At 45.6% G+C, this 26,086-nt stretch overlaps 2 protein-coding genes across 2 annotated transcripts in view; both read left to right on the forward strand.

The window, feature by feature from the left end:
• LOC147724242 (lectin-like) overlaps nucleotides 1–26,086 on the forward strand; it is a 1,164,867-nt gene that overhangs the window by 587,659 nt on the left and 551,122 nt on the right. The gene's annotated exons all lie outside the window — the stretch shown is intronic.
• Nucleotides 1–26,086, forward strand: part of LOC147724243 (lectin-like) — a 91,590-nt gene that overhangs the window by 21,994 nt on the left and 43,510 nt on the right. The window contains exon 4 of the mRNA XM_086966980.1: nucleotides 9,380–9,502. Within this exon, the coding sequence (XP_086823106.1) occupies nucleotides 9,380–9,502 (123 nt within the window). The remainder of the gene's footprint in view (nucleotides 1–9,379; nucleotides 9,503–26,086) is intronic.

The following is a 26,086-nucleotide window of genomic DNA, read 5'->3' on the forward strand; positions in this document are numbered from 1 at the left end:
CGCCACCCCAGTTCAGACCCAGCCATATGGAAATCAGTCTTGACCCTGTTCCTTATGGGAATAGTCAAGCCTGAACTGCCAAGCCAGGTCTCTCCTGGACCAGAAACAAGCATACAGGAATGGGTCAAGACTGATTTGTTTATGGCTGGGTCCAAACTGGGGTGGTGTGGTGAACAAAAGAACTATGGATTAAACCCAGATCTTTATGACTGGGGATAAATGCGTGCAGTGTTCAGCATTCCGCCCATCATTTGTTCCTTTTGCATTCGTCATCCTAAGTGGGAAGGGTATGCCAAGATGTGGGTCCCATGCTCACTTCTCATCTGGATTAAAGCTAGCCTGGCTGATCAGGGGTGGTGACCAGAAACCAGTCCCAGGATGGTTGTTTCTGTTCCAGGGAGGACCTGGCTTGACAGTTTGGGCTGGACTGCTCCCATAAGGAACAGGGTCAAGACTGATTTGCATATGGCTGGGTCCAAACTGGGGTGGTGTGAAGAGCAAAAGAACGATGGATTAAACCCAGATCTTAGTGGCTGGGGGTGAATGCTTGCATTGTTCAGCATTCCATTATCATTTCTTCCTTTTGCTCTCTAAGAAAGGCAGAATATTGTATTGCACATTTCCGGTATACCATTTGATCAATGTGGTATCAATATCTCGTATGCTCTTATCCACAGACAGGCACATGTCTTACAGTGGATAGGTTTTAAGCATCTTGGAGTGCTCTCTGCAATCTTTGCATTTTCTATTTTTCCTGGGCTACTCACCTACACGCAACGAAAGAGTGATCAAAATTGGGTGGGGGGGTTCCTATGGGTATAGTGGTGATCCTCTCCTGAACAAAGTTCACAAAATCAACAAATTAAATATGTCCAACCCATTACTACCGGTGGGAAAGGAAAGAGACCCTTTTCTTTAAATAGCCCTCTCTCACTCTAATAGTGACATGCTTCATCATAGGGCTCACCTCGACTGCTAAAAGTCGGGTTGGGATCGACCGTGGTATAGGGAACACTTAAAGACTTTAAGGTCTGATAATGGTTGTGGGTATAATCTGAGGTGGGTACTCACCCCTGCAACTAATATCTTAATTTCATGCACATTTTTAAAATCGTTGTGTGAACAGAACCTTCACTATTTTCATCTCTGTTTTGTTACACTTAGCTTTTGTAAACTAAACGTTCTTAGAGGAGGAGGGAGGTCCTGATTAGTTCTTGAACCAATCAATCAATTAATCAATCATTCATTTAATTTGTAAAGCACACTTCTCACCCGTGAGGGTCTCAAGGTGCTGGGGTGGGGAATGCTGATACTGCTTGATAAGCCAGGTCTTGAGCAGTTTTCTTAAGGTCAGCAGGTCTTGGGTCTGCTGTAGGTGGATGGGGAGGGTGTTCCAGGTCTTGGTGGCAAGGTGGGAGAACGATCTGCCACTGGAGGTCACTCTTCGGAAGCGGGGGACTGTTGGGAGGGCGAGGTCGGTGGAGCGGAGCTGGCGGATGGGGGTGCAGAAGCTGAGTCGTCTGTTGAGGTACGTTGGTCCGGTGTTGTGGAATGTCTTGTGTGCGTGGGTGAGGAGCTTGAAGGTTATCCTCTTGTTGACCGGGAGCCAGTGCAGGTCTCTCAGGTGGAGTGTGATGTGGCTGCTGCGAGGGATGTCAAGGATCAGGTGTGCAGAGGCGTTCTGGATGCTTTGGAGCCGTCTCAGGAGTTTGGCCGAGGCTCCTGCGTTGAGAGCGTTTCCGTAGTCCAACCTGCTGCTGACGAGGGCCTGGGTGACCGTTCTTCTCGTTTTAGTGGGGATCCACTTGTAGATCCTGCGGAGCATGCCTAGGGTGTTGAAGCAGGAGGAGGAGATGGCATTGACCTGTTTAATCATGGAGAGGGTGGAATCGAGGATGACCCCTAGGTTGCGTGCGTGGTCGGTGGGGGCTGGAGTGTTTCCCAGTGCGGTCGGCCACCAGAAGTCGTCCCAGGCCGAATGGGTGGACCTGAGGATGAGGACCTCCGTCTTGTCCAAGTTCAGCTTCAGTCGGCTGTTCCTCATCCATGCAGTGACGGCCTTCATTCCTTCGTGAAGGTTGGTTTTGGCGGTGTGGGGGCCTTGGTGAGGGAGAGGATCAGCTGGGTGTCATCTGCGTAGGAGATGATGTTGAGGTCATGCTGACGGGAGACGTGGGCGAGCGGTGCCATGTAGATGTTAAACAGAGTTGGGCTAAGGGATGAGCCCTGGGGTACGCCGCAGATGATCTCAATGGCTTCGAAGCAGAAAGAGGGAAGGCGGATGCTCTGTGTTCTGCCTGAGAGGAAGGAGGTGGTCCAGTCCAGGGCCTTCTCTTGGATCCCGGCATTCTGGAGGCGTGTTTGTAGTGTGTGGTGGCAGACCGTGTCAATGGCATCTGACAGGTCGAGGAGGATGAGGGCTGCCGCTTCTCCGTTGTCCAGCAGGGACTTGATGTCATTGGTGGCGGCGATGAGGGCAGTCTCGGTGCTGTGGTTGCTGCGGAACCCGGACTGGGAAGGGTCCAGGATGTTGTTCTCCTCGAGGTAGCCGATCAGTTGTTCGTTGACGGTCTTCTCGATGACCTTTGTCAGGAACAGGAGCAAGGAGATGGGATGGAAGTTCTTGAGGTCCTTGGGGTCTGCCTTTGGGTACTTGAGTAAGGCGTTGATCTTGGCATGCTTCCAGCTCTCCGGGAAGTTTGCTGTCTCGAAGGAGGTGTTGATGACTTTCCGGAGATGGGGTGCGATGGATGTGCTGGCTTTGTTGAAGATGTGGTGTGGGCATGGGTCTGACAGAGATTCAGAGTGGATGGTGGTCATGATCTTGATGGTGTCATCATCAGGGATGTTGATCCAGGAGAGCAGTCAGTTGGTGCGGATGGTGGTCGTGGGGGTGGAGGTCTCAGTGGTTGTAGGGTCGGTCGTGGCATTGAAGCTGTCGGCATAGAAGTATCGAACATTCTTTGCACTGGGTCAGCACTTTCAAACCTGTGTTTCAATGTTCTGCTCTGAGGGGTTTCTACTAAGGCTCTTACACCTTTGGTGGGGAACCTTAATTCCTCTGGTTGGTTAGATTTACCTGTTGCAAAATGAGTTCTTGGCTTTTTGGATAACCCAGTTTTGGACTTTTTATTGTCGGCGAGTCTCACTACCTGTGTGTCGCTGCAGTAATCACATGGCAAATGGACTGCTTATGTTTACCACCAATGTCTGCCTTTTGGGATACTGCTGCTGCGACACAGGTTGGGAATGGAACGCTTGGTTGGTTAAATGTGAACCTATGTGCACACATGTGTGCACACGTTTCCAGGCTGTGCACGTGAGACTACTGTTGTGCGCAGCCCAGTAACCTTGCACAAGTTGCCCGGTGCATAGTGGATTCTACAGGTTTAGATATTGACCTGGTATAGGCCATATAATGATAATGGACACTTATAGGTAAAGTCAGTGTGATTTACTGTTGTGTTTGCAGTGACACTTTATTGTATGCATTTGGGAAAATCTGCCTTAAGAGTGTAGTTTCACTTCCCTTAGGCCTACAACATCTTGTGTCATATGAAACTGGGGTTGAAAAGGCACGCCCAGTTCAAATTAGCAGATCCCAAGACAAAACATGTACATCATATGGGTCATCCAGAGTTGTCATGTTTCTCTGGCTCAGCTCAGTATCGGAGCAAAGGGTTTTTGTCACCGTGCTGTGCCAAGTTAATTACATTTCTCCCCAGTAGAGGGACCAAAGACCATACCTCACACAAAATGAGTAATTAACAGTGCTTCCTCAGCTCTTGAGGAGGAAGAGGTTAGGATGAAATTCTACATCTGTTGATTACCTATGACACTGTAATAGGGCTGGACAGCTGGAACCAACACAGGAAGGGGCTCCTCTTTGACATTTTGTTGAGAAAGGCCCTGACAGTGATGTCAGTGAGGAGTGAAGTGGAGGCCCCAAGAGCAGATGTGACCAGTGACTCCTGGATGATGCCATCTTCAAGTGTCCTGTGCAGGAGAGTTAGGACACGGATGGAGAGGTGATTGACCAGTGGTGCCTAACTTCCTGAATCTACTAGTCCCTTTTCAAAACCCTTGCACAAGAGAGAGAAAACGCTGTAGGTGCTTTTGTGCTTTTCGCTGCAGGACCCTGGTACTGGGGCAGCCATGGGCAACTCGAAGAAAAAAAACCCTGATTTCTAAAAGGACTAAGGAGTCTGCCCCCAGTTGACTCTAGGACCAGTGTGTCCCTCGAAGGTCTAGTGAGGCTGGCACCCCTGTAGCCCATAAAGACCAGTTGGGGGAAAAGATCAGAACTTTTACACACAGAGACAAAGATCAGGTGGAGAGCTGGTGCAGGGAGCCAGTAGAACCAATTCCTTGCTTAATACACTACATTGGAAGTGAAGAGGTCTCCTATAACTGCTCCTGGAAGCTAGAGCTCACCACCAGGAATACAATGAGCCCAAGATTGGGCAAATGGGGTCCAAGCTATGACCTTTTTAAGGTTAGCAACCTGTGACATTTTTTCAAGCAGCAGTGTATGTGGTGTGGTGCCACCCTACTGGATTCTACTCCTGGGATGGGCAAGCGTCCAAAAGCTGGCACGAGAATTAATTTATTATTTGCTGGGATGGTGTGTGCACAAGGTTTCCTCCTCATTTTAGCTCCTGTCCCCAGCGGCCCCATCTTCACAGGTACTGAGGCAACGCTGATCTTGAGCACGAGACCCGAACACTGGTACCCTAAGCAAACAAAAAAGCTGTGAGCACCACTCCAGCCCCCCTGCCCACGTCTGGGGGGGGGTGGGAGGGGGCAGAGGGCAACCAGCAGACTATCTCCTGCCCAAATGGGGCAAATGTATTTCTGCTTATTACTTTCTTTCGTTTTGGAACCTAATGTCTCAGAACTATGACTTTTTGGTCCCTATCCTTGGTCCAATTTCTCTGAAACTGCAATGGTGGCCCAATTAAGCATGGGCGAATTTTGCGAATCTCGCATTCGCAAATTTTGCGGATTTGCGAACTCGCAATCCGCAAAATCCGCGAATTCTCGCGAATTTGCGGATTTTTTTTTGTGTGTTTGCGCGGGTTTCTGCCAGTTCGCGAGGGTTTTGTACAATGTCGCAAATTGCGAACTTACCTGTCGGGTCGCAAGTTTCGCGAACTTGTTGTTTCTACGTGTCCAGCCTGTTTGGGACACTCTTCTTCATCACTGCCACTCTCTGTCACCACTGCCACTCTCTGACTACTCATGCCACCCTCTGGCCCACCCATGCCACCCTCTGTTTCATCACAGCACCCTCTGGTTGTCCAGCAGTGTACATTATTGTGGCAACGCAAGCACACCTTCCCTGCCTCAAGTGACCTGAATTAATTTGGGGCTGATTAATGTGTCACAGAATATTTTGTTTAGCTGGCACCTGCTTCCTTGGTGCTTCCTGATTAGTGATCTTTTGAACTTGCTAAGTGCTTTCATTGTTGCAAAATTAGTTACAACACCTACCCTGCCCCAACTGACAATAATGAATTAGGGGCTGATTAATGGATTTGAACCTCCAGCCTGGCTCCTGCTTGTCTCCCTTAGCTGTAATTCAGGACCTTTGTGGCATATGTGTAACTATTCTGAGGTTCAGAGCAGGGTCACATAATAGTTGCAACTGGCAACTGAACTCTGGAGGGGCCCCTCAGGAAGCACTACAGGAAATGGCTACTATTGATGAGCCTGAACTTTTGAACCTGGTAAGTAGTTTCAGTTTTGCTAAGATCGTATTTCTGCAATTTTGCACTTATTCGCGGGGCGCGAAGTTGTACTAGAAAGCCGCGAACTCACGCGAACAGTGCAAGCAGTGCGAGCAAAATCCGCTGCTCGCGGATTTGCGGATTTTGCGGGAGATTCGCGAATCTCGCGGATTGCGAATTTACCGAAAATCCGCAAAATCCGCGAGCGAAACGGATTTTCCGCCCATGCTTAGGCCCAATCCATCAAATCCATTGAAAGGAGTACTGTTGGATGGTCCCCTTCCACAGTCAATCACAACTGATGCAAGTGCTCTCAGTTGGGAAGCAATACTGCAGAAATAATTCGCCCAGGGTCTTTCTTACCTCAGCGGAGTCCATGACATCTTCTAACTGGAAAGAGTTTTCAGCTGCCTACAAAGCCCTACTGAGTTTTTCCCCTCGGATCAGGGGCACAGTAGTCCTGATCAGAACAGACAATCAGTTCTCAAGGGCCCATGTGAACCGTTTCCAGAGTATCAGTGTTCCCTCATTAGCATTTCTGGCAGAACAGATTGGTATTTGAGCAGAGAACAATCCTTTGTCTCTGACAGCAATTTTTCTGTACGGGAGGGAGAATGGGTGTGCAGATCAGGTGAGTTGGTTATTCCCCTCCTCAGTATTGATTTCTCTCTGCCCCAAGATATTTTATGAGATTATAATTCAGTTTGGTGCCCTATGGCATGACCTGTTTGCATCTCCCCAGGATGCTCTTCTTCCCAGCTTTTGCTTCCTTCTGCCAAACCAGCAAGTATGAGGGGTGGGCACAATGAGCTTCAGGTGACCCAAAGGCTTTTCGTCACCCTTCTACCTATTTCTCTGATCAGCAAGTTTCTGCGGCTGGTTGTTCACTTCTGGACCTGCCAACCCTGTTTCCCCTTATAGCATCATCTATCGATTCTTCCTACCTGGTTATTTCCAGTTGATCATTCTCCTTTCAGATGATCTCTTTTTCCAATGAAATCTCAAATCTGTCGCTCCATAGGGGTCAATATTGAGAGGAGGAGATTGGAGGAATTAGTCCGTTCCTCAGAAATTGCTCTTTCGACCCATGACTCCAGAAAAGAATGTAATCGTTTACAAACGGTGTTGTCCAAGGGGGTATCTTCCAGATTTTTGTGAGGGGGTAAGATACTAAAATTTCTCATGGATGGTTTTCTGTTGGGGTTGTCTGTCTCCTCGTTATGTAGCCATTGAATAGCGATTAAGTACATTAGAGGTCCTTCTGTTACCTACTTCCACCCTTTGGCTTTTTGTCTGCAGAGGAGTTTTCATTTAAGGAGACCGATTATCTATTTTCCCGTCCCGCCTTGGGATTTGCCTCTCGTTCTGAGGAGCCTACAGTCTCCTCTGTTTGAACTGTGGTTTACTGATTCTCTAAAATTCGAAACTCTTGAGCTAATTTTACTGGTGGCCATTACATCTGTCAGCAGATTAGGAGAAATTGGATATTTGTTTTGTCACATTACATTTTTAAAGTTCTTTCATGACAAGGTGGTGTTATACTCAGATCCTTACTTTTTTCCCAAGGCACCTTCTGCTTTTCATTTGTCCCATGATTTGGTGCTACCATCCATTTTCCATGTACCTCTACTGAGAAAGAGAGTCTTTTTCACACTATATGGCTTTATAGAGCCATTCCTATCTATATTGAAAGTACTTCCTCTTTTAGAAAGGTGAAATTTGTTACTTAAGGCTAATCCGACAAGTAACAGCGCCCTACAGCTTTGACTTTAAATCAATGGAAACAGATGGTAATTTTTCTACCCTATCAGAATTCTGAAGTTGGCCTTCCTCGCAACATAGAGTAATGCTACACTTGATGGATGTCCTCCTCTTGGGCAGCTACCAGGGTCGCCTCTTTAAAAGATATTTGTGCTGCTACAGTTTGGACTTTCCTTTACAACTTTATTACTCACTTCAGATTGAGAATGGGGAGGAGTTTTCTTTGGAATTTGGGACAGCTGTTTTGTCTTCAGTTCATTAAAAGTTTGAATTCGTTCATTTAGCACATCACTTGGGAGTTGCATTACTTCTAGTGGCATAGTATCAGTTCTGTTTTTGCAGCTTTGGTATACAATCACTGAAATGGACTGGGATGAGGAAGACGGATGAGGTAGGTAATGACTCGGCTACTTACCAGTAATCTTGATTACCCCGAGTCATGGTCTTCATCACCTGAATCTTTGGTTCCCTCCTCTTCTCCCTGGAAGGAGGAGGAAAAAAAGTTGTGATACATAACATTGCTTGGCATGTCAGGAATGTATGTCATTTAGCTTCTCTATTATAGGTAATAGATTATCCACTTTCTCTGGAGCCATATTGCTTGAGGCAAAGTTTGTTTATTTTTGTTATGGGTGAATTCTGTGGGTGAGGCATGAAGTGCTCGTTGGTAAGAACTATTTTGAGGAAGACTAGGACTAGTAATAATGAATATTACTGGTAAGTAACCGAGTCATCAACATACACATATAAATATACTCCAACGTAGCAAAGTAAGGAAGCCAAATGCCCCGTTAACAGATTGCACGATGAAAGCAAAAGCTTTTAGCCTTATGGCACACCAATGCTAAATCTCCTGCTCTTGGAAACAAAAGGCAGCACAGGATCCTGTCAGATATGAACAACTCTGCCAGAGAACCCAAGATTAATAAGAGTTTGCTGAAGGATTGAGAAGCAGTGATTGGTTTGTCTTTCAGTATTGTAGAAGGAAATACCTCCAATAATATTAAAAATGAAACCAATTCAATGCACAATTGACCAGCGAGGAACAGAGTTAAACTTTGTGATCAATTATAAACAAGAGGTCAGAAATCAAAAGTCAAGCACAGCAGAGGCCTGTATTTTGGAAGTCCGCCTTTAGACTTGAAGTACACATTTAAGCATCACAAGTAGGCCTGTGAGCTGGAAAGTTTGTAGTTTCTTCATGAATATTTCTTTCTCCATCCTCCTAATGCAGATCTTTTGCCACGTGTACTTGACAGATCTTTCCTAGTGCATCTTTTCTGGTTGAGGTTTCTTCTCCCCAGCGCCCAGCTAAACCCACCTCCACGTTACTGCAAGCCACTAGAAGTCAGTCGCACTACTTCTTAAGTAGCCTACCCTTCAGGCATGATCTTGCTTTCGATTTTTCTCCTCTCTGTGTCTCATGCTTTGTGATTTATTAGAGGTAAGAAACAGTGTCATCTTGAGGATTTATGTGGCCCTGGACCAGAAATATTTTGGGGGCCATCATACTTTGGTTAGTTTCACATGCCAAACTGCCTCAAAGATGCTACTGTTGTGCCTCGTCTGATGTTCCTATGATTGTGGTAGACTGGGTTCCGCAATTGGTACTTTGTTGTTCTGATCAGTCTACCACTCTAAATGAGAGTTAGTTTGTATACTTGAATTTTGCACCTCTCACAGTATTTGAGAATGTAGGTTTGCAATCCCTCATTCACTGTGCCTCCACATATCACAGTAGGTTTCTCCTGGCTGATTTACAATCTGTGTCCCTCTTTAATTGAAATACTTGTCATGACTGTAGTCTGCGTCTCTTATGGCGAAAAGCACTTTTCAAGATTGCTTTTTGTATCTCTTCCACATGCTATGAGTAACATCTGTTTCCTCAGATCTATTGCCAGAGCCTTACACCTACTGGCCATCTTGCTTCTGTGCACTCACTGGAAGAAAACCGTTTTATTCAGGAGCTGATATACGACAGTGCATGGATTGGTGCCAGTGATTGCCATAAGGTAAGTGAAGTCGGCAGTGCCTGAAAGTGTGTGGTCCATATACTTATGCTATGTTAAAACTGAAGGGCCTCATTTACAAGGCCATTGCACTGCCGGTGCGGCGCACCAGCGCACAATGTGCCTGCCCATATTTACAAGTCCACATAAAGTCACCCTGCTTGACTTTTCATGGCCTTCTAAATATAGGCCCTACTCTGTGTGAAAGGGGCGTTCCATGTGTTTTGCTGTTGGTATTCCCACGCAACATCCATGGAACCTGAAACATTCCCAGCTTTACAATGTTTTGTAGAGCTGGAAATGCATCAGAATCCTAAGACTCCCCAGGTTAGGTGTAGGAGTCGCTTAACAAGGAGAAATACTTATTTTTTCTCCATTCTGTGCCACACATAGAAATAGATAAATGCCATCAGTTATTGTTTTTGTGCAGGAGGGTGTGCCTTCCTGCACAAAAAACAATCATCCTGAAATGCAGGCACCCTTACCACATGATACAAAGGTGCCTGCATTGGTGCATGGCAGCCAATTGTGCAACAGTGCAGGGGAAAGCACAATGATGCGTCATCTTGTTGCTAATACAACACGTACCTGCGCTTTTAAAGTGACGTAGCTCGCTGCAGCAAAATGACCTGCAGCATTGTTTTTATAAATGAGACCTGAAATATTTGCTAAAATAAAAAGTGGCTTTTAAAAATACACTGATTATACATAGTTTATGTTATTAGCTGTGAGCAAATGTGACACATACAGTACTTAATTTTAGCAGGTGGTTGCAGGTGAGGCCCACAGTCACATATCTTTACTTATCAAACTTTGAGCCAGATGGAGAAAAAAAGGATGGAGAGGAGGAGAAAGACAGAAAAACTGTTACAAAGATAAAGGAGGGATGCAGAAGAATTTGAAACGGTGCTAGAAAGGAGCAGGGAATGTCCGGTGATGGATAAAAGAGAAACTATGAGGTGGGATCAAAGACTACACAGCCTTGGTATTCAGCATCTCTTATATTCATTAGCACCAGCTGTGGGCTTCTGAGTTTTGTGGCTATTCGCCATGCCTGAATGAATGTCATTGTATACGCCGGCAGCTGCATCTTAAGTCCACCCTTCTACCAGGGCCGGCTCTAGGCATGTGCAAACTGTGCACCTGCACAGGGCCACCAAACCACAGGGGCCACCACGCCAATATATATCCTTAATATATTAATCCTCTGAGGATGGATACATATTTGCGTGGTGGCCCCTGGCAGGGATTTGGCGGCCTCCGGCTCTGTTCCACTACTAAACACCCTGACCCCCTCCCCTCTTTACTGGCCTGCGCGCTCCGCCCCGCCCGGACCACCTCTTCCGGGCCCCCTACCTACGCTCCCTGCCCAGGGCCACCATGAGCCTAGAGCCGGCCCTGCTTCTACAATGCAGCAGGCTATCCCCCAGGACCCAGTGAGTGACGGTCTACCCTATAGGCTGGTTCCTCGAACGGTTCAAATACCCAATTGTTCACGTTCACAAGCTGAGCCGCCAGATAGCAACACCGGACGTCAGGCACCGCCAGTCCCCCCTCATATACTGCCCTTTGCAGCTTTCGCAGAGCAATTCGGGGGCTTCCCCCCCCCCCCCGCCCACAACAGGGTGCATATGTCTGCATCAATTGTTCGAAATACTGCGGTCTGGATTTGATATGGAGTATTCTGGAGTACATCTAGTAAACAGGGGAGGGCCATTATTTTAAACAAGACAGCTCTTCCCATAAGTGAGACCAGTAGCTTCCGCCAGTTTTTCACATCTCTGCCTAATTTCTCCAGATGCGGATTTAGATTCAGTTCTAGAAACCTCTCTGCCGACCTAGTAATTCAGATTCCTAAGACTAGGACAGGGCTGCTGATGCCGCATGAACTCACCTTCATTCCCGGTGTGACTTTCCGCTGTTTTTAACAGTTTTACTGCACACAATTTTAAATCATGCTTTTTGCCTGTTCTCTCCAATGCTGTTTTTGCTTTTATTCTGCCTCTTGCCCTGGTCCAGCATGGCTGTAGTGCCAATTGAGCAGAAGGCAGAGGTCATGTTGTGAATTTCATTTCCGCCCTATCACATAGCCCCTAGTGTATACACCCCACAGGGCCTTCATAATCTCAGGCCCACACTGAATACATTCTGCAAGGCTCCTAATCCCAAAATACCCCAATTTTATTGTACGCACTGTCAGTTTAGGCTGGTAATTCCTTGCCTGAATCTGTTTCAACCTCCATTGCGGAAGAGATTTCCTCTCTGCCTAAGACTGGGGGGGCAGCCAAAAAAGCTTAAATATATTCGTTTAAATTGTCGCTTCCTCCGAAAGAATCAGGTACATTTATTGAACGTTTTCCTTGATGCTGACCCTGACGTGCTTTTTGTAACAGAAACCAGGCTCCAAGATGGCTCTCACCTGATATAATTTCTGCCCTTCCTCCAAATGTGCCCTTCTAGGGATAAACAGACCACATAGCTTAGGGGGAGGCATTGCTATCATTTATAAAAAGAACTACAAATATAATATTAAGGACCTACAGATTCCTAATTGTGAAGCTTTACTCTTTTCAATTGTCTTCTCCCCTAAATGTACCCTCTCGAGGGCTCTTATTTATCGCCCCCCCTTCTAGTAACTGGTGTTCTGTAATATTATATTGGTGGGCCTGATGTCACATGCCAACTACAGCCTAATCTGTTAATCAAATTTGAAAGAGTCTCATTTTGAAAGAAATAGCTCTGAATGGATAGTGCTTTTATAGAGAGTAATTACTTGTGTCATGCAATATCTGAGTTGCACCCCTCTTTCACCAGTATTTCCTCGCTGCTTACCCTTGCCGCCTTTGGAGAGCCGCCACTTCAAAGGGAGAAGCTTGGTTATAAAACTAGATTTGATTAGTATTTTACTTTGGTTATTTCCATTCAAATGCTTTAGAGGCAGGTCTCACATCCATTACATCATTATTTAACCTAAACCTACACTGGGATTGTATTTTCTTTATCTATTATGACAAAATATTTGAGCTGCTTTTCATCCTAGTTTTCATCTTAGTTTTTTTGCAATATCTCCTATTGACTTTCTGGTTGACACTTGCAGTCGTCTACTCTCCCTTGGCTTTGCTTGGCTCTCTCTATTAGTATATGGCACTTAGCAAAGGTTAGGCAAAATTTTAGGCCTACAAAATGTATTTATTTTTTAAAAACAGGCAGGTGCGTTTCCATTAATCCTTAAACAGAGTCCTATGCAGAATATGAATATATATATTAATTTGAGGATGGATGCAAGAATTTATGAGCACCAATCTTGTTAATGGGGAATTGTAGGTGCTCTAGAGACAAAGTAGGCAATCGAGCTTCCCCTCCTATGTTGGGTTAGTGCTTTATCTAGCATAACTTTCAACCGGTAAAGGGTATCCTTTCCCTTAAAGAAAAATGTCAGGGCAAGGCTAGAAAGACTTAAACTATGGCTAATGTAAGATGGAAGCACATTTTCAATAATTTCCTAAAGTTCCACATATTGGACTATTGATGGAGATGGAGGGGTGACAAGGTGCCCTTAGAAGCAAAATCAACAGAGAAATTTCCTCCACCCAGGGTTTTACAGTGGTATTTGGGAATACTCCTAGGAAATTTGGGTATGTTTCTAGGGTCCAAAGAGGCTTTTCAATAAAGGAGTGACACAGGATAATTTCTAAGAGTCTGGTTTAGAGCAGGTGGATAATGAGGCATCAATAATCATGCAAGGTGTCCTAGAGTCTAACAGTAGGTAGGTCTTGTGCACCTTAGGTGGAAGTGGATCCCACGGCGAGCCAGAGGATTACTGTGAAGTACTAATCATAACTCAGCTTCCAAGGGGAACAATATGATGCTAAACGTCCCTCTGATCTGAAGTAGAGTCTGCAGGGTGGAGCACCTCATATGTTGCTTATGCAACAACAGAGCCTAAGTAGCTGAAATCCTATCTATGAAAAACATGGGCGATTGGGGAGAACATGGCGGCAGCTAGCTGAGCTGCCGCTACACCCGGAGGTTCCGCCTACCTTCACGCATGGTGAACGCGTGTTCTCTACGGAGTACCGAGGATACTCTTGTGGGCTGATCGCTGTGCTGGGATTGTTTCTGCCCGTACTCGGGCAGCCTTGGAGCAGCCTGTTTAGGCTTCGGCTCCTTTCTCTTTTCAATTTCTTCCCGTCTTCGTGCTAGCTTTGTGCGGATGTGTGGCGGTTTTGGCAGAGCTCCTGGTCCTGGCCCGGGTTTTGCTACTCCCTGCTTAACACAGTTGGAGATGGCAGCGCTAGAGCTGAGGAGAAGCCAGAGAGCAGTGGCCCATGGTCTCTTACAGGTAACCAGAGGAAGGGGTAGCACCTACAGTATACCGCCCAAGCTGCAGAGCGTTGGGGGACTCGATAAGTGCAGTAAGGAGGAAGATGCCGGAGACGTAAGAGCATCGCTGCAGGGGAGCACGGAGGAGCAGCCCCAGGCTTGTGGTGGTTTGTTGAATTGCAGGGGGCCCCAGATTCAGGTAGGATGCGCCGCAGTTGCTACTAATTCCCCCACTTTAGCCTCTGCATCTGCCCAGGGTCACAGTAGGTCTACCAGGAAAGAGAAAAAACGTGGAGGGGGAAGCCTTGCAAAAATAAAATCTACTGGGAAGGATATTAAGATGGTATATCAGAATAGCCTAGAGGCCAGTCTGGATGCAAGTACGGATAGTCTCAAAAAAAGCATGAACAACAGTATAAAGGAGGGCCATGGCAGCAGAAGTCGAAGCGCAAAGACGAAGACCGCAATAAAATGCACCTCAACCTTTTATCTGGGGAAATCAAAAAAGGAATACAAAATTGGGCAGGTTTAAAAACACTCCTTCAGAAGCTAAGCTCAAGATTACCAGTTCCCTTCCTTTAAGATCTTAGTTTAAAGTCTTCCCGGAGGTTTTGTGTCTTGTGAGACAGAGAGACGCTGGAAAGTTCTGGAAAGGGGAAACAACTGAATCTATAAGGGGGTTGGCTAACCCAGAAGCTTCAATAGCAGAAAAGACAAAACCAGGAGGTTCATCACTTGCTGGAGAGCCGGATCTAACTGATACTGAAAGCCTTGCTTTGGAGTGGAGAGATAACCAGATGGAGTTAGAGGGTCAGGCCCTTCAAGTTGAACCCCAGGCAATCCCCAAGGACCTAACCAAGGGACTGGCTCTGGAGGCAGGAGGTTCAGACAGCGGAGCGATGGCTCCAAATCCGGAGGTACACTCGATCTCTTCGCTGGAGCTCCTTCTGGCCTCATTATCAGCAGATATGAAAAAAGGGTTTAAGGTCTCAGCTGCAAACCAAGGTGAGATCAGGAGCTTTTGCGAGTTGCTGGATAAGAAAGTGGACCTTTTAAACACCAGGACAGAGACACTAGAATCTAATGTGGGGGCATTAACAGATCAGCTCGATGTCTTGAAAGCAGATCTAGTCACTCTTAAAAGAGATGAGAGGGTCATGCGAGACATGCTGGATGCATTGGAAAATAACTCGCTGGAATAACCTGCGAATAGTGAATGATCCAAGGGGAACGAAGGCGAAAATCTTAAGTCCTTCATGATCACGCTCTTAAAATATTCGCTTGATTTAGAGATTTCAGAAGACGAACTGGGTAGGGATATCCAGAGAATTCACAAAGATTCCTTCAGAAGAAATTTGATTAGTCCTAAACCAAGAAAGACCCTTATAAACTTCCATACCTATTCATTGAAAGAGTAGATGCTTAACCTATCTCTTATATATGAGTCACTGAAGGGTAAGGAGTTCTCATTCCAGATTAGATCAGACCTGGCCAGAACAAGGCTGGATAGGCAATGGGAGCTGGGTAGAAAGCTGGAGGACTTTAAGAAGGTAGGAGCTGTAGCTCAACTTGAATTCCCTGCCTCTTTGAAGATTATGTTTAAGAACAAAATGCACAAAGTGAGATCAGTGCAGGTGGCAGAGGAATTACTTGCTAACATGCAAACGAGCAAGAATCAGTGATCCGGTTGGTGATATGTATATATAATCATTTCCAGCCTTTCCTCCAGTTCCCTCAGGTCCCTTTTCACAGCTTGCCTCTAAAAAATAAATATAAGCATCATAAATAGTCTTTTGTGTAGCAAGATTAAGGTGGAGCAGAAAATGTAAAAGAATAAAAATAAAAAAAGAGGGGAAAAAACAAACAAAGGGGAAGTAAAAAAAAACACACAGATAAAAACAATATGAATAAAAAACAAATAAATAATAATTGTGTGTATAATATAAGGTTTTCTCACTCTTTTTTTCTTCCTTTTTCACATCCCATCTCTTGGTTAACAAGTTGGGTCAGGCTAGGTCAGGCTCTTACTTTCTTTACTGAGTACTTTTGGTTTTATTCTTTCTTGGGCTGGAGGGGGTGGACACCTCTGGGGTGCAATAAACTGGATACCACTATTCCGGAAGACTGGGGGTAGGGTTCCCCATGGTTGAAGGGGAAGAATGTCGAGGCATAGGGGTAGAGGGAGGGGGCAACAGGGAATTAACATTTTAAAAATCCTCGTTTCCACTACTTATGATTTGTCCAACTTTAAAGCTAACGATAAAGGCGTTGGAAGTGGGCGGACTTGCGTGTGGGTGCAGATACTGGTACCTAAAGCACTGACCCTGGCGGTTAAGCAGAAATTAGAGCCACCATGAGATTTTTTCAGATTCTTTCCTGGATCAATGGCCTGCGCACTAGACCAAGAAGAGATAAGATTGTACAATACTTACGGGACTCTTCAGAGCAGGTCATTGTCCTCTAGGAACCATTTATTAGAAGAAGAGAGGATTTCTCTGTTAAAGTGTCAAAGCTGGGTAGGTTCTCATGTAAGCACAAGTCAGTCAGCAAACATCAGAGGGGTATCAATTATTTATAAGAAAACAGCCTGGGCTCATATATTATCTCAGATAAAAGACTCAAATGGCAGATGGGTCATTGTAAAATTTGTAATTATGGAGACCTTGCTAATCTTAATCGGATACCATGGTCCAAACCACGATGACCCCTCTCGTCTGAAGTCTATTTTCTCACATCTACTCGATTTCCCGGGACCGATGGTCCTGGCGGGCGACTTTAATATCGTCTTGAATCCCACATTAGATAAATCTCCATCCAACCGAGCTGTAGTATTCTTTGGAGTACTTGCTTAAGGCCATGAGACAGTTTACCCCATCGGATATCTGGAGAGATAGATCAGGGGAGCAGTTAGGGGTGTCATATCGAAATTATAAATATCGGCACCAGTCAAGAATCTACTTTGTTCTGGTCAGTTATTCATTAAGGGGCCAGGTGCAGAACATCTCATACCTGGCACTCCACCTCTCAGATCATTGTGGGGTCCTTGTAGTTCTGAAATGCCCAGTTTCTAGTTCCATCAGGACTTGGTCCTTTAATCGAGCTATACTTTTGGAGGAGGAGGAAGTCTCTTTTCTTTCACAAGAGGTGGAATGGTTCTTGGAGCTGAACATTGGCACAGCCTAAATAACTTCAGTTTGGGACTCTCTAAAATCCTTTCTGCGAGGCCAAATCACCAGTAGGTCTTGTTATAGAAATAAAAAATATAAAGAAGAGATCACGAATATTGAAAACAGGCTGAAAGACAAAGAGGTAGATCTCTCGAGTAGAGCATCCCCTGAAATTTTGCAAGAGAAGCAAGATAAGGTCAGCAGATTAAAAGCTAAGCACGAAAATACGAGGCTTACTCGAAGATGGGAAGCCAGTAAGATCTCCCACTTTGAGTACGGAGAAGGAGAGGGAAAACTCCTTGCATGGAAGAGTAAATTTGACCGAGCGAGGAGTTATATCAAGGAGATCAAAAATGAGAATGGCACTTTAACTACTGACGAGGAAATTTGTGATGCTTTTCAGACATTTTTCAATCTACTTATCGGGAGGATGGCAGTGTAGATAGCCATAGTGCACAGAGGTGGCTTGGAGGTATCCCTCCCCCCCCTTAAATTAAAACAACAGCAACACTCTAGACAGGGCCTTTTCATTTGCTGAGGTTATAGATGCTATCTCTGATGGCAAGAACGGAAAGGCTGCGGGTCCGGATGAGCTTCCTGCCGAAATGTACAGAATAATAAGCAACCAGGTAGTCCCCACTATGAAGAACCTCTTAAATAAAATTTCGCAAGAAGGACTCAATCCGACAGATTCATGGAACAACACTACTATAGTCCTGATCCTGAAGCCAGGGAAAGTGGCATCTAATTGTGGGTCTTGTAGACCCATATCTCTCCTGAACGCTGGCTATAACATTTTTACCTCTATATTGGCAGGGAGATTGAGTATAGTGGCAGGAGATATTTTGCATTCAGACCAGAAGGGTTTCGTAAAGGGTCGCCAGCTTTTGCACCTTACATACGATCTAATTGGAGCGATTGACCTGGCCTCCACATACTCTATTCCCCTAGCAGCTATGACATTGGATGCCACTAAGGCCTTCGACAGGGTGAATTGGATATACCTGTCGGAGGTCTTGGAAAAATTCAATCTTGGCAAGAAATTTTGCCGTACCAAACAGTCCATCTACCGGAGACCAGCGGCTAGACCTCTTGTGAATGGCAACTTCACTGGTCCTTTTAATATATCTAGGGGGACCAGACAGGGCTGCCTACTCTACCCTCTCCTTTTTGATTTATACATTGAGCCATTCGCTCAACGGCTCAGAGAGGACTCTAACATCCAGGCTTTGAAATATGGGGAGTGGGAGAGGAAGGTAACCCTCTATGCTGACAATATTTTAATTTTTACACCTAATTTAGACACAGCCTTTCCAGCAGTTATTAGCCAAGCCCAGTAGTTTGGACTAGTCTCAGGCTACGAAATTAATGCTGCAAAGACAGAGGATATGGTCTGGAATCAGGAGGCAAATCATTAACAGCAGCACCCGATAAGCCCTAGAATGAGATACCTGGGGGTAAATATCCTCCAAGATATTGCTAAAATAGCCGAAACTAATTTGACCACCCTGGCAAAAGAGTGCGTGAAGTTAATGAAATCATGGGCTTCGCTCCCTCTTTCCATTATTGGCAGAGTTAATTTAGTAAAAATTTCAACACTCCCGAAAATTACTTTTTTCTTTAATAGTATCCCCCTCCATTTTGAGAAATAAAAAATTCATAAAATTAAGAGGGATATCAACTCGTTTTTCTGGAGAAATAAACTCTCCAGGATAGCTTGGAAAAAGCTAAGCGCAGGAGGGTGAAGGGAGGTCTGGCTTTGCCAGATATTCAGTGTTATGCTTGGGCCTTCCAACTCTCATGCACGCATGCTTCTGAAAATGCCGGTCAATACAGGAGCAGGTGGTATGTTTTTAGCTAAGCTTCAGGGTGCACACTTTTTAGTGGAGGGCTTTCTGTTTAAATATGGCGATCCTAAGTTTAAAAATAAAGTTAGGCTCAAGGTTTTGCAGGGCCTTGGTAAAACATGGGCTGAATTGAGGAGGTCAGTCACTCTTGAATATTTCTCTAGCTTAGCTCCCCTATGGGATTCCCCCAGCGGCCCAGAATGTCTGAGGGATAGATTGGCAACCCCTTTGAGGGAAGTCGGTCTTGCTTGTAGTGTGGGGGGACCTGATCTCAGATGGCACCTTAGTTACATGGGAACAATTTAGGGAAAGGTTTGCGGCTGGCCTTTCTAAATTTGAATATCTCCAGCTGGCAAGTTGGGTTCAGTCACACCTACAAACAACTTATGGTAGCTTATTAGGTGGAAGCAATCACCTGGAACACCAGCTTGTGACCAGATCCCAAGATGAAAGGAAGGAAGTCTCCCCTGGTACCAGGCTGTCATGGAGGAGGCGGACGGTGACTTTAAACTTACCGACGAACTATGGGGAAGTTTTATACCCGTTCAAGACTGTGATACATTGTGGCAGAGTTCGTTTAAAATCTTATACGAAATTTTAAAACCGGTTTGGTTAAAAAGGAACCATCTGTTCACTGTTCATAGGGCTTACTTTACCCCATTGAGACTCGCCAAAATCAATAAAGAGTTGCCTGTATGCTGTAAGAAATGTGGATTGGCCTCGGCCTCCGACATTCATATTTTTAAAGAGTGCCCAGCCTTGGCCTCTTTTTGGCACAGTATTGAGAAATTCCTTTCTTATAGAATAGGAAGCCTTGTCACTATTGACCAGACAGCAGAGAACATGACAGCCCTCAAGGACGCTACCCGCAAACACCACCAATTGATCTGCACCACCAAGAAGACAGCATTCAGAGAATGACTGGACAACAACACTCATAACAGCAAGGAACTCTTCAGCATCGTCAAAGAGCTCTCCAACCCCAGTGCCTGCAACAACTACATCACACCCTCGCAAGACCTCTGCGACTCACTTGCATCATTTTTTCACAGCAAGATTGCCGACATACACTACAGCTTCGGCACACCGACCACCCACCCAACCACGAACCAGCGTCCCACATCACCAATCTCTGGACCTGGACACTGTCAGCACCGAAGACACCACCCGCATGATGAACACCATCCACTTCGGATCCCCAACCGACTCCTGCCTGCACCACATCTTCAACAAAGCCGACTCCATTATCGCACCCCAGCTCCGGAACATCATCAACAGCTCCTTCACATCCGCCACCTTCCCGGAGAGCTGGAAACATGCTGAGCTGAGCGCCCTCCTCAAGAAACCCACTGCGGACCTCACGGACCTGAGGAACTTCCGCCCCATCTCACTCCTCCCCTTTCCAGCCAAAGTCATCGAGAAGACCGTCAACAGACAACTCTCCGCCTTCCTTGAGACCAACGGATCCCTCGACACTTCACTGTTCGGCTTCAGAGCAAACCACAACACCGAGACCGCCCTCATCGCAGCCACAGACGACATCAGGGCCCTGCTCGACAACGGGGAAACGGCTGCCCTCATCCTCCTTGACATTGACCTCTCAGCAGCCTTCGACACTGTATGCCACCGCACCCTGATACAGCGCCTCAGCAACACCGGAATCCAAGGAGCGGCCCTGGAGTGGATCATCTCGTTCCTCGTCGGAAGAACCCAGAGAGTCCGCCTCCCCCCGTTCCGTTCCGCGGCCACTGAAGTCATCTGGGGTGTCCCGCAAGGATCCTCACTCAGCCCCACCCTCTTCCACCCCTACATGAGCCCCCTCGCAGCCATTGCCCGCCAACACAACCTCAACATCATCTCCTACGCCGACGACACCCAGCTGATCCTCTCCCTCACCAACGACCCCGCCACCGCTAGAGCCAACCTCCAGGAAGGAATGAGAGACATCGCAGAATGTATGAAGATCAGCCGTCTGAAACTGAAATCAGACATGACAGAAGTCCTCATCCTCGGACCATCCCCCTCTGCCTGGGACGACTCCTGGTGGCCCCCCTGCCCTGGGCAGCGCACCCAAACCTACAGACCACGCACGCAACCTGGGCTACATCCTTGACTCCTCCCTTACGATGACAAAGCAAGTCAACGCCGTCTCATCATCCTGTTTTAACACCCTGCACATGCTCCGAAAGATCTTCCGATGGATCCCCACCGTAACCAGGAAGACGGTCACCCAGGCCCTCGTCACCAGCCGTCTGGACTACGGGAACACCCTCTATGCTGGAACCACAGCCAAACTCCATAAAAGACTCCAGCGCATCCAGAATGCCTCAGCACGACTCATCCTGGACATCCCCCGCCGCAGCCACATCACTGCCCACCTGAAAGACCTTCACTGGCTCCCCGTCAACAAGAGGATCATGTTCAGGCTACTCACCCATGCACACAAGGCTCTCCACGACATGGGCCCAAAGTACCTCAACGACCGCCTCACATTCTACACACCCAACCGCCAGCTCCGATCCGCCAGTCTCTCCCTCGCTGCCGTCCCACGTTTTTGGAAATCCATCATCGGTGGAAGATCCTCTCCTACCTGGCAGCGAAGACATGGAACTCCCTCCCCACTCACCTACGGCTGACCCGAGACCATCTCTCCTTCAGGAAACAGCTCAAGACCTGGCTGTTCGAGCAGTAGCGAACCCCCCCCCCCCCATCAGCACCTTGACACCCTCACGGGTGAGTAGCGTGCTCTATAAATTCCTCTGAATGAGTGATTGATTGATTAATATGTACACAAAGATAACTGAACTTTGTGACAGAAATAGTCTAGTAACCTCGCTTTTCAGGGATCCCACATCCTTAAGAAAGATAATATGAAGGATGTCCTCACCCACTTCATTCTGGAACTCAACAAAATAAACTCTGATCTACCACTGCAACTTCAGAGAGCACGTAGGATCAAAAATGCAACAGCAATAAGATAGTGCATCCAAAGCAACTGGTTGCCTGCTCCCATCAGGCATTAGCAAGCACACTAAGTTTTCCTGGCAGGATAGAAACTCGTCCCTTTTCAGTATGGAGAAAATAAGATCTACATTGCTCAAGATTTTTCCTAGGAAACCAATCAGAAAAGAATAAAATTCCTAGCACTGAGATTAAGACTTAAAATGGAATATAGGATACAGTCTGCTATGATGCTAATTAGGATTGATGGGTAGACTAAGGAATTTAAGCACCCAGATGTACTGGAACGTTCTGGACACTATTGATACTATTGATACTTCCTAAGTAGAGGAGAAGAAAGGCCTGGAAGCAGTCACACATCACTGGGCATCCGGTGACAAGCACTGGAAACAAAGAGACATAGGCGAGAGGGACAAATCTTGTTCACCTCCTGAAGATGCTTGAGAGAAAGGCAATTAACTTTGCCTGGAAGCAGTCACACATCACTGGGCATCCGGTGACAAGCACAGGAAACAAAGAGACATAGGCGAGAGGGACAAATCTTGTTCACCTCCTAAAGATGCTTGAGAGAAAGGCAATTAACTTTTCTGTGAGTCTGAGTTATATATTACCTCTCAAGCTTTGACACAAAATGGCAAACCGTCCCCATGTCATTGATTTCAGGGTGAATCCTACATATTCGGGGGGGGGGGGGAACTGATACGAGTGAGATTAGGAACAACTCAAATCAAAGAGGAAATCAACATACTCAACAACAACAACAACAACATAATTCTACACCTTTTTTAGGCAGGGGTCAGCAGAGAACGAGGGGACGTTCGCGCTACAACCAGCAACCTTGGGAAATGACCACTCGCCGCCAGTATTACAAGAGTTGAAATTGTTTCCATTATTCAATTTATCAGATCGGGTTTTATCAGCAGCAGAAGTCCCAGTACTAGAGAAAGGGCTTACTTTTGATCCCTCAAGACCGACAAATTTTGTTAAAATGAAACTTGAAGTGATGGAGTTCTGTCGCAAAATTTGTTTGAAAACTTTCTTTAAGGAATCACCTGAGATAAACAGCTGGGAAGTAACTGGTCTACAGAAAAAGTCAGGGTTTTGCCCACCAGGGAATAAAGGGGCATATTACCAACAACTAGCGATACTTTTTGTCTCTAACTTGTTTAGAGACAAAAATGATCGCCGCACATCGGCGATTTTTATCGCAGATAAACCTTGCTATTAACAAGGTTTATCGCAAATGCGATAAAAAACGGCCGAAATGCATGAATATCGCTGAAAAGTCAGCGATATTCATGCATTATCGAGCAAATGCTCTTAGCCATGTTATCCACCTCCCATTGGATAACATGGCTAAGAACTGCTCAGGGCAGGTGTTAGCTTTTGGAGATATTCGCGCTTAGCGCGAATATCTCCAAAAGTTGGTAATAGGAGATAGCGATGTTAGCGACTGTTTTCAGTCTCTAACATCTTGGCACGCCCACTTTGCATCTCATTAGTGATAAATATCACTGACATGCAAAGTGGGGCCCAAGATGGTCGCTATCTCCTACTAGCTGTCGCTAACTGGTGTTAGCGACAGCTTGGTAATAGGGAGATAATTTTATCTCCGCTTTCTTGGCTTTTAAAGCCAAAAAAGCGGAGATAAACCCCCTTGATAATATGCCCCAAAATTCCTAAGGAAGTAGTTACCTTTGAAAGGACAATTCTCTCAGGAATAGCGGCTATGGAGGACAAAAGACAATATTTAAAATTCAATCTCCCTAAGAGTGAAAAGGATGCAATCTTGTCCCTAAAAAATGATAAATCATTGGTAATTAAACAAGCTGACAAGGGTGGAGCAGTGGTCCTCTGGGACATTTCCCGATATAAAAATGAGGTGTTGGGTCAATTGAACGACACAAGTTGCTACAGACGCATTGGAAAGAATCCAACGAGTGAGTTGCAAAGTGAACTCTTCAGTATTCTTCAAAAAGAGTTTCATCTAGGCATTCTGGGCCCTAAAGAACACATATTTCCACAAAATAAAAGCCCAAGGATTCCGGTGTTTTATTTTCTGCCAAAGATGCATAAAAGTGAAACAAATCCACCTGGTCCACCCATAGTTTCGGGTTGTGAATCTTTAACTGAACCAGTTGCAAAATACATTGATTTCTTCCTGAAACAATTTATTCAAGATATCCCGGTGCATTTGAAAGACACCGCTGCTTTTTTAAATAGAATAACCACTGTACAATTTGACGAGATTAAACAGCTGATGGTGACAATGGACATTGTCTCTCTTTACACCCTAATTCCCCAGGAACAAAAGTTGGAAACATTAACATATTTCCTGGACACTAGGGAACAACCAATGAGAGTACCCACGAGTTTTATCCTAGAACTGGCCAAATTTGCTTTACAAAGGAATTACTTTTCATTTGGATCAGAATTATTTTATCAAAGGGAGTGGTCATGGGCTGTCCCTTTGCTCCGGAGCTGTCGGTTTTATTCATGGGCCTGTACAAAGAAAAATTTGTATTCAACAACAATCCTTACATCGATTGTATCTCAAACTGCATGCGCTATATTGACAACGTCTTTCTCATTTGGACGGGTTCACAGGAACAGTTGAATGAGTTTTGCATGGGGTTGAACTCCAGAACTAGTGACATCAATTTCAATTACATCTCCCCTAATAAATTGATTACCTTCTGGATGTCCAAGTATATTCCTCGGAAGGAGGTCTAGCAACAACACTATTCCATAAACCAACTGATAGGAATTAAGCGCTCCATTACACCAGTAATCATCCCAAAAGTTTAAAACAGAATTTACCCTTTGGGCAATTCCTTAGAATACGACGGAATGGTTTCTTTAAGGACGAATATTTCATTCATGCGAATAAACTCTTGGATCGTCTGGTAGAGAGAGGTTACCCAAAGAAATTATTAAAACATGCACTGCGTAGAGCATGGTGGGTGCCCTGGGAAACTTTGTTAGAAAACAAATCTAAACCGGACTTAAAGAGGATGGTATGTGTGACGACGTTCTGTCCTAATGCCCATCAACTGAAGAAAATGATCACGCAGAATTGGCATGTGGTGAAAGATTTGGACAGTGGACCAGCTGAACCGCCACTGTTCGTGTTCAAAAAAGAAAAGAGTGTGGCAAATCATATTGTCTGGGCGGCCCTCCCCAGCGAGCAAGGAGCTACCCTGAGAATTATGCTAGGGCTAAAACCAGTAGTAGGACACCATAAATGTGGGACTTGCTCCTGCTGCGAGCAAACGATTGAGGAATCAGTATTCAGGTTTGAAGGGACCCACTGGAAACACGAAGTATTTACCAATTGTAAAATAAAGAATGTTATCTATGGCATCGTATGCCCATGTCCGAAATGATACATTGGAAAGACAAGTCAGGAAGTTCGACAACGGATCACACAACACGCGTCAAGGATAAGGAGAAGTGTGGCTAATGCCCCCCTGGTCAACCACTGGTTATCAAAAAATCATAAAGAGGCAGACTTGAGGTGGAAAGCCATCTCTAACATTGAAAAAGATCCACGTGGAGTAGATGTGGAGGCAAAACTAAGCCCACGTGAGGCCCTACTAATTATGAAGTTCAATACAGCTATTAATGGCCTCAATGAGATTTCTGAAATATTTAAAGTAAACATCTGACTTTATAAATGGCTTTTTTCGAGCCGTCTGCAGGATTTAAATAAGACTCGAAATAATGGTAAATGCTGTTTTGTTTACAAACATTGCAAGTTAGCTGTTTATATAGGCAGTCTTTTTCAAAGGGATTAATAAAGTTTTCAAAGGAAAACTACAATATCCAAGTACCTATGCTGCCGGCCATTTCCGTTCACGTGACTACTTTCTGTGTACACGCATTGGTTTATGACTCGAGCAGAGGAGTCGCTTTTCAACCCCATTGAGCCATTGCGGGTATTGCGCCGGTAGCGGATTGATTATGCTCGACTTTAACACAAAGGTAAGGTCTGGACTCTATGTCCCACGAAAACTTTGTTTTACTAAGGGCGGGTATAGACGCTTTACTCACTCCCATTTTTTACTTTTAGGAGTTGTGCGACGACACGGAGACACAAGCAGCGCTGCTGCTGATGTGGGTGGCGGCCGTGATCTTGATGATAAGCCGCCGTCGCCTTTTTCTTAAACTGTACGCCGCATATGTATGCGTGCTGGATAAATGATCATTCCTCGTTTATTCTTTTAGGACATTGTGCTGCCAATGTAAGATTGCTGCAAGCAGCCTAGGGTAAGTCCCAGTTCAATCTA

The sequence above is a fragment of the Lissotriton vulgaris genome, chromosome 4_1, assembly GCF_964263255.1.
Source record: "Lissotriton vulgaris chromosome 4_1, aLisVul1.2, whole genome shotgun sequence".
Taxonomy (NCBI): Eukaryota; Metazoa; Chordata; class Amphibia; order Caudata; family Salamandridae; genus Lissotriton; species Lissotriton vulgaris.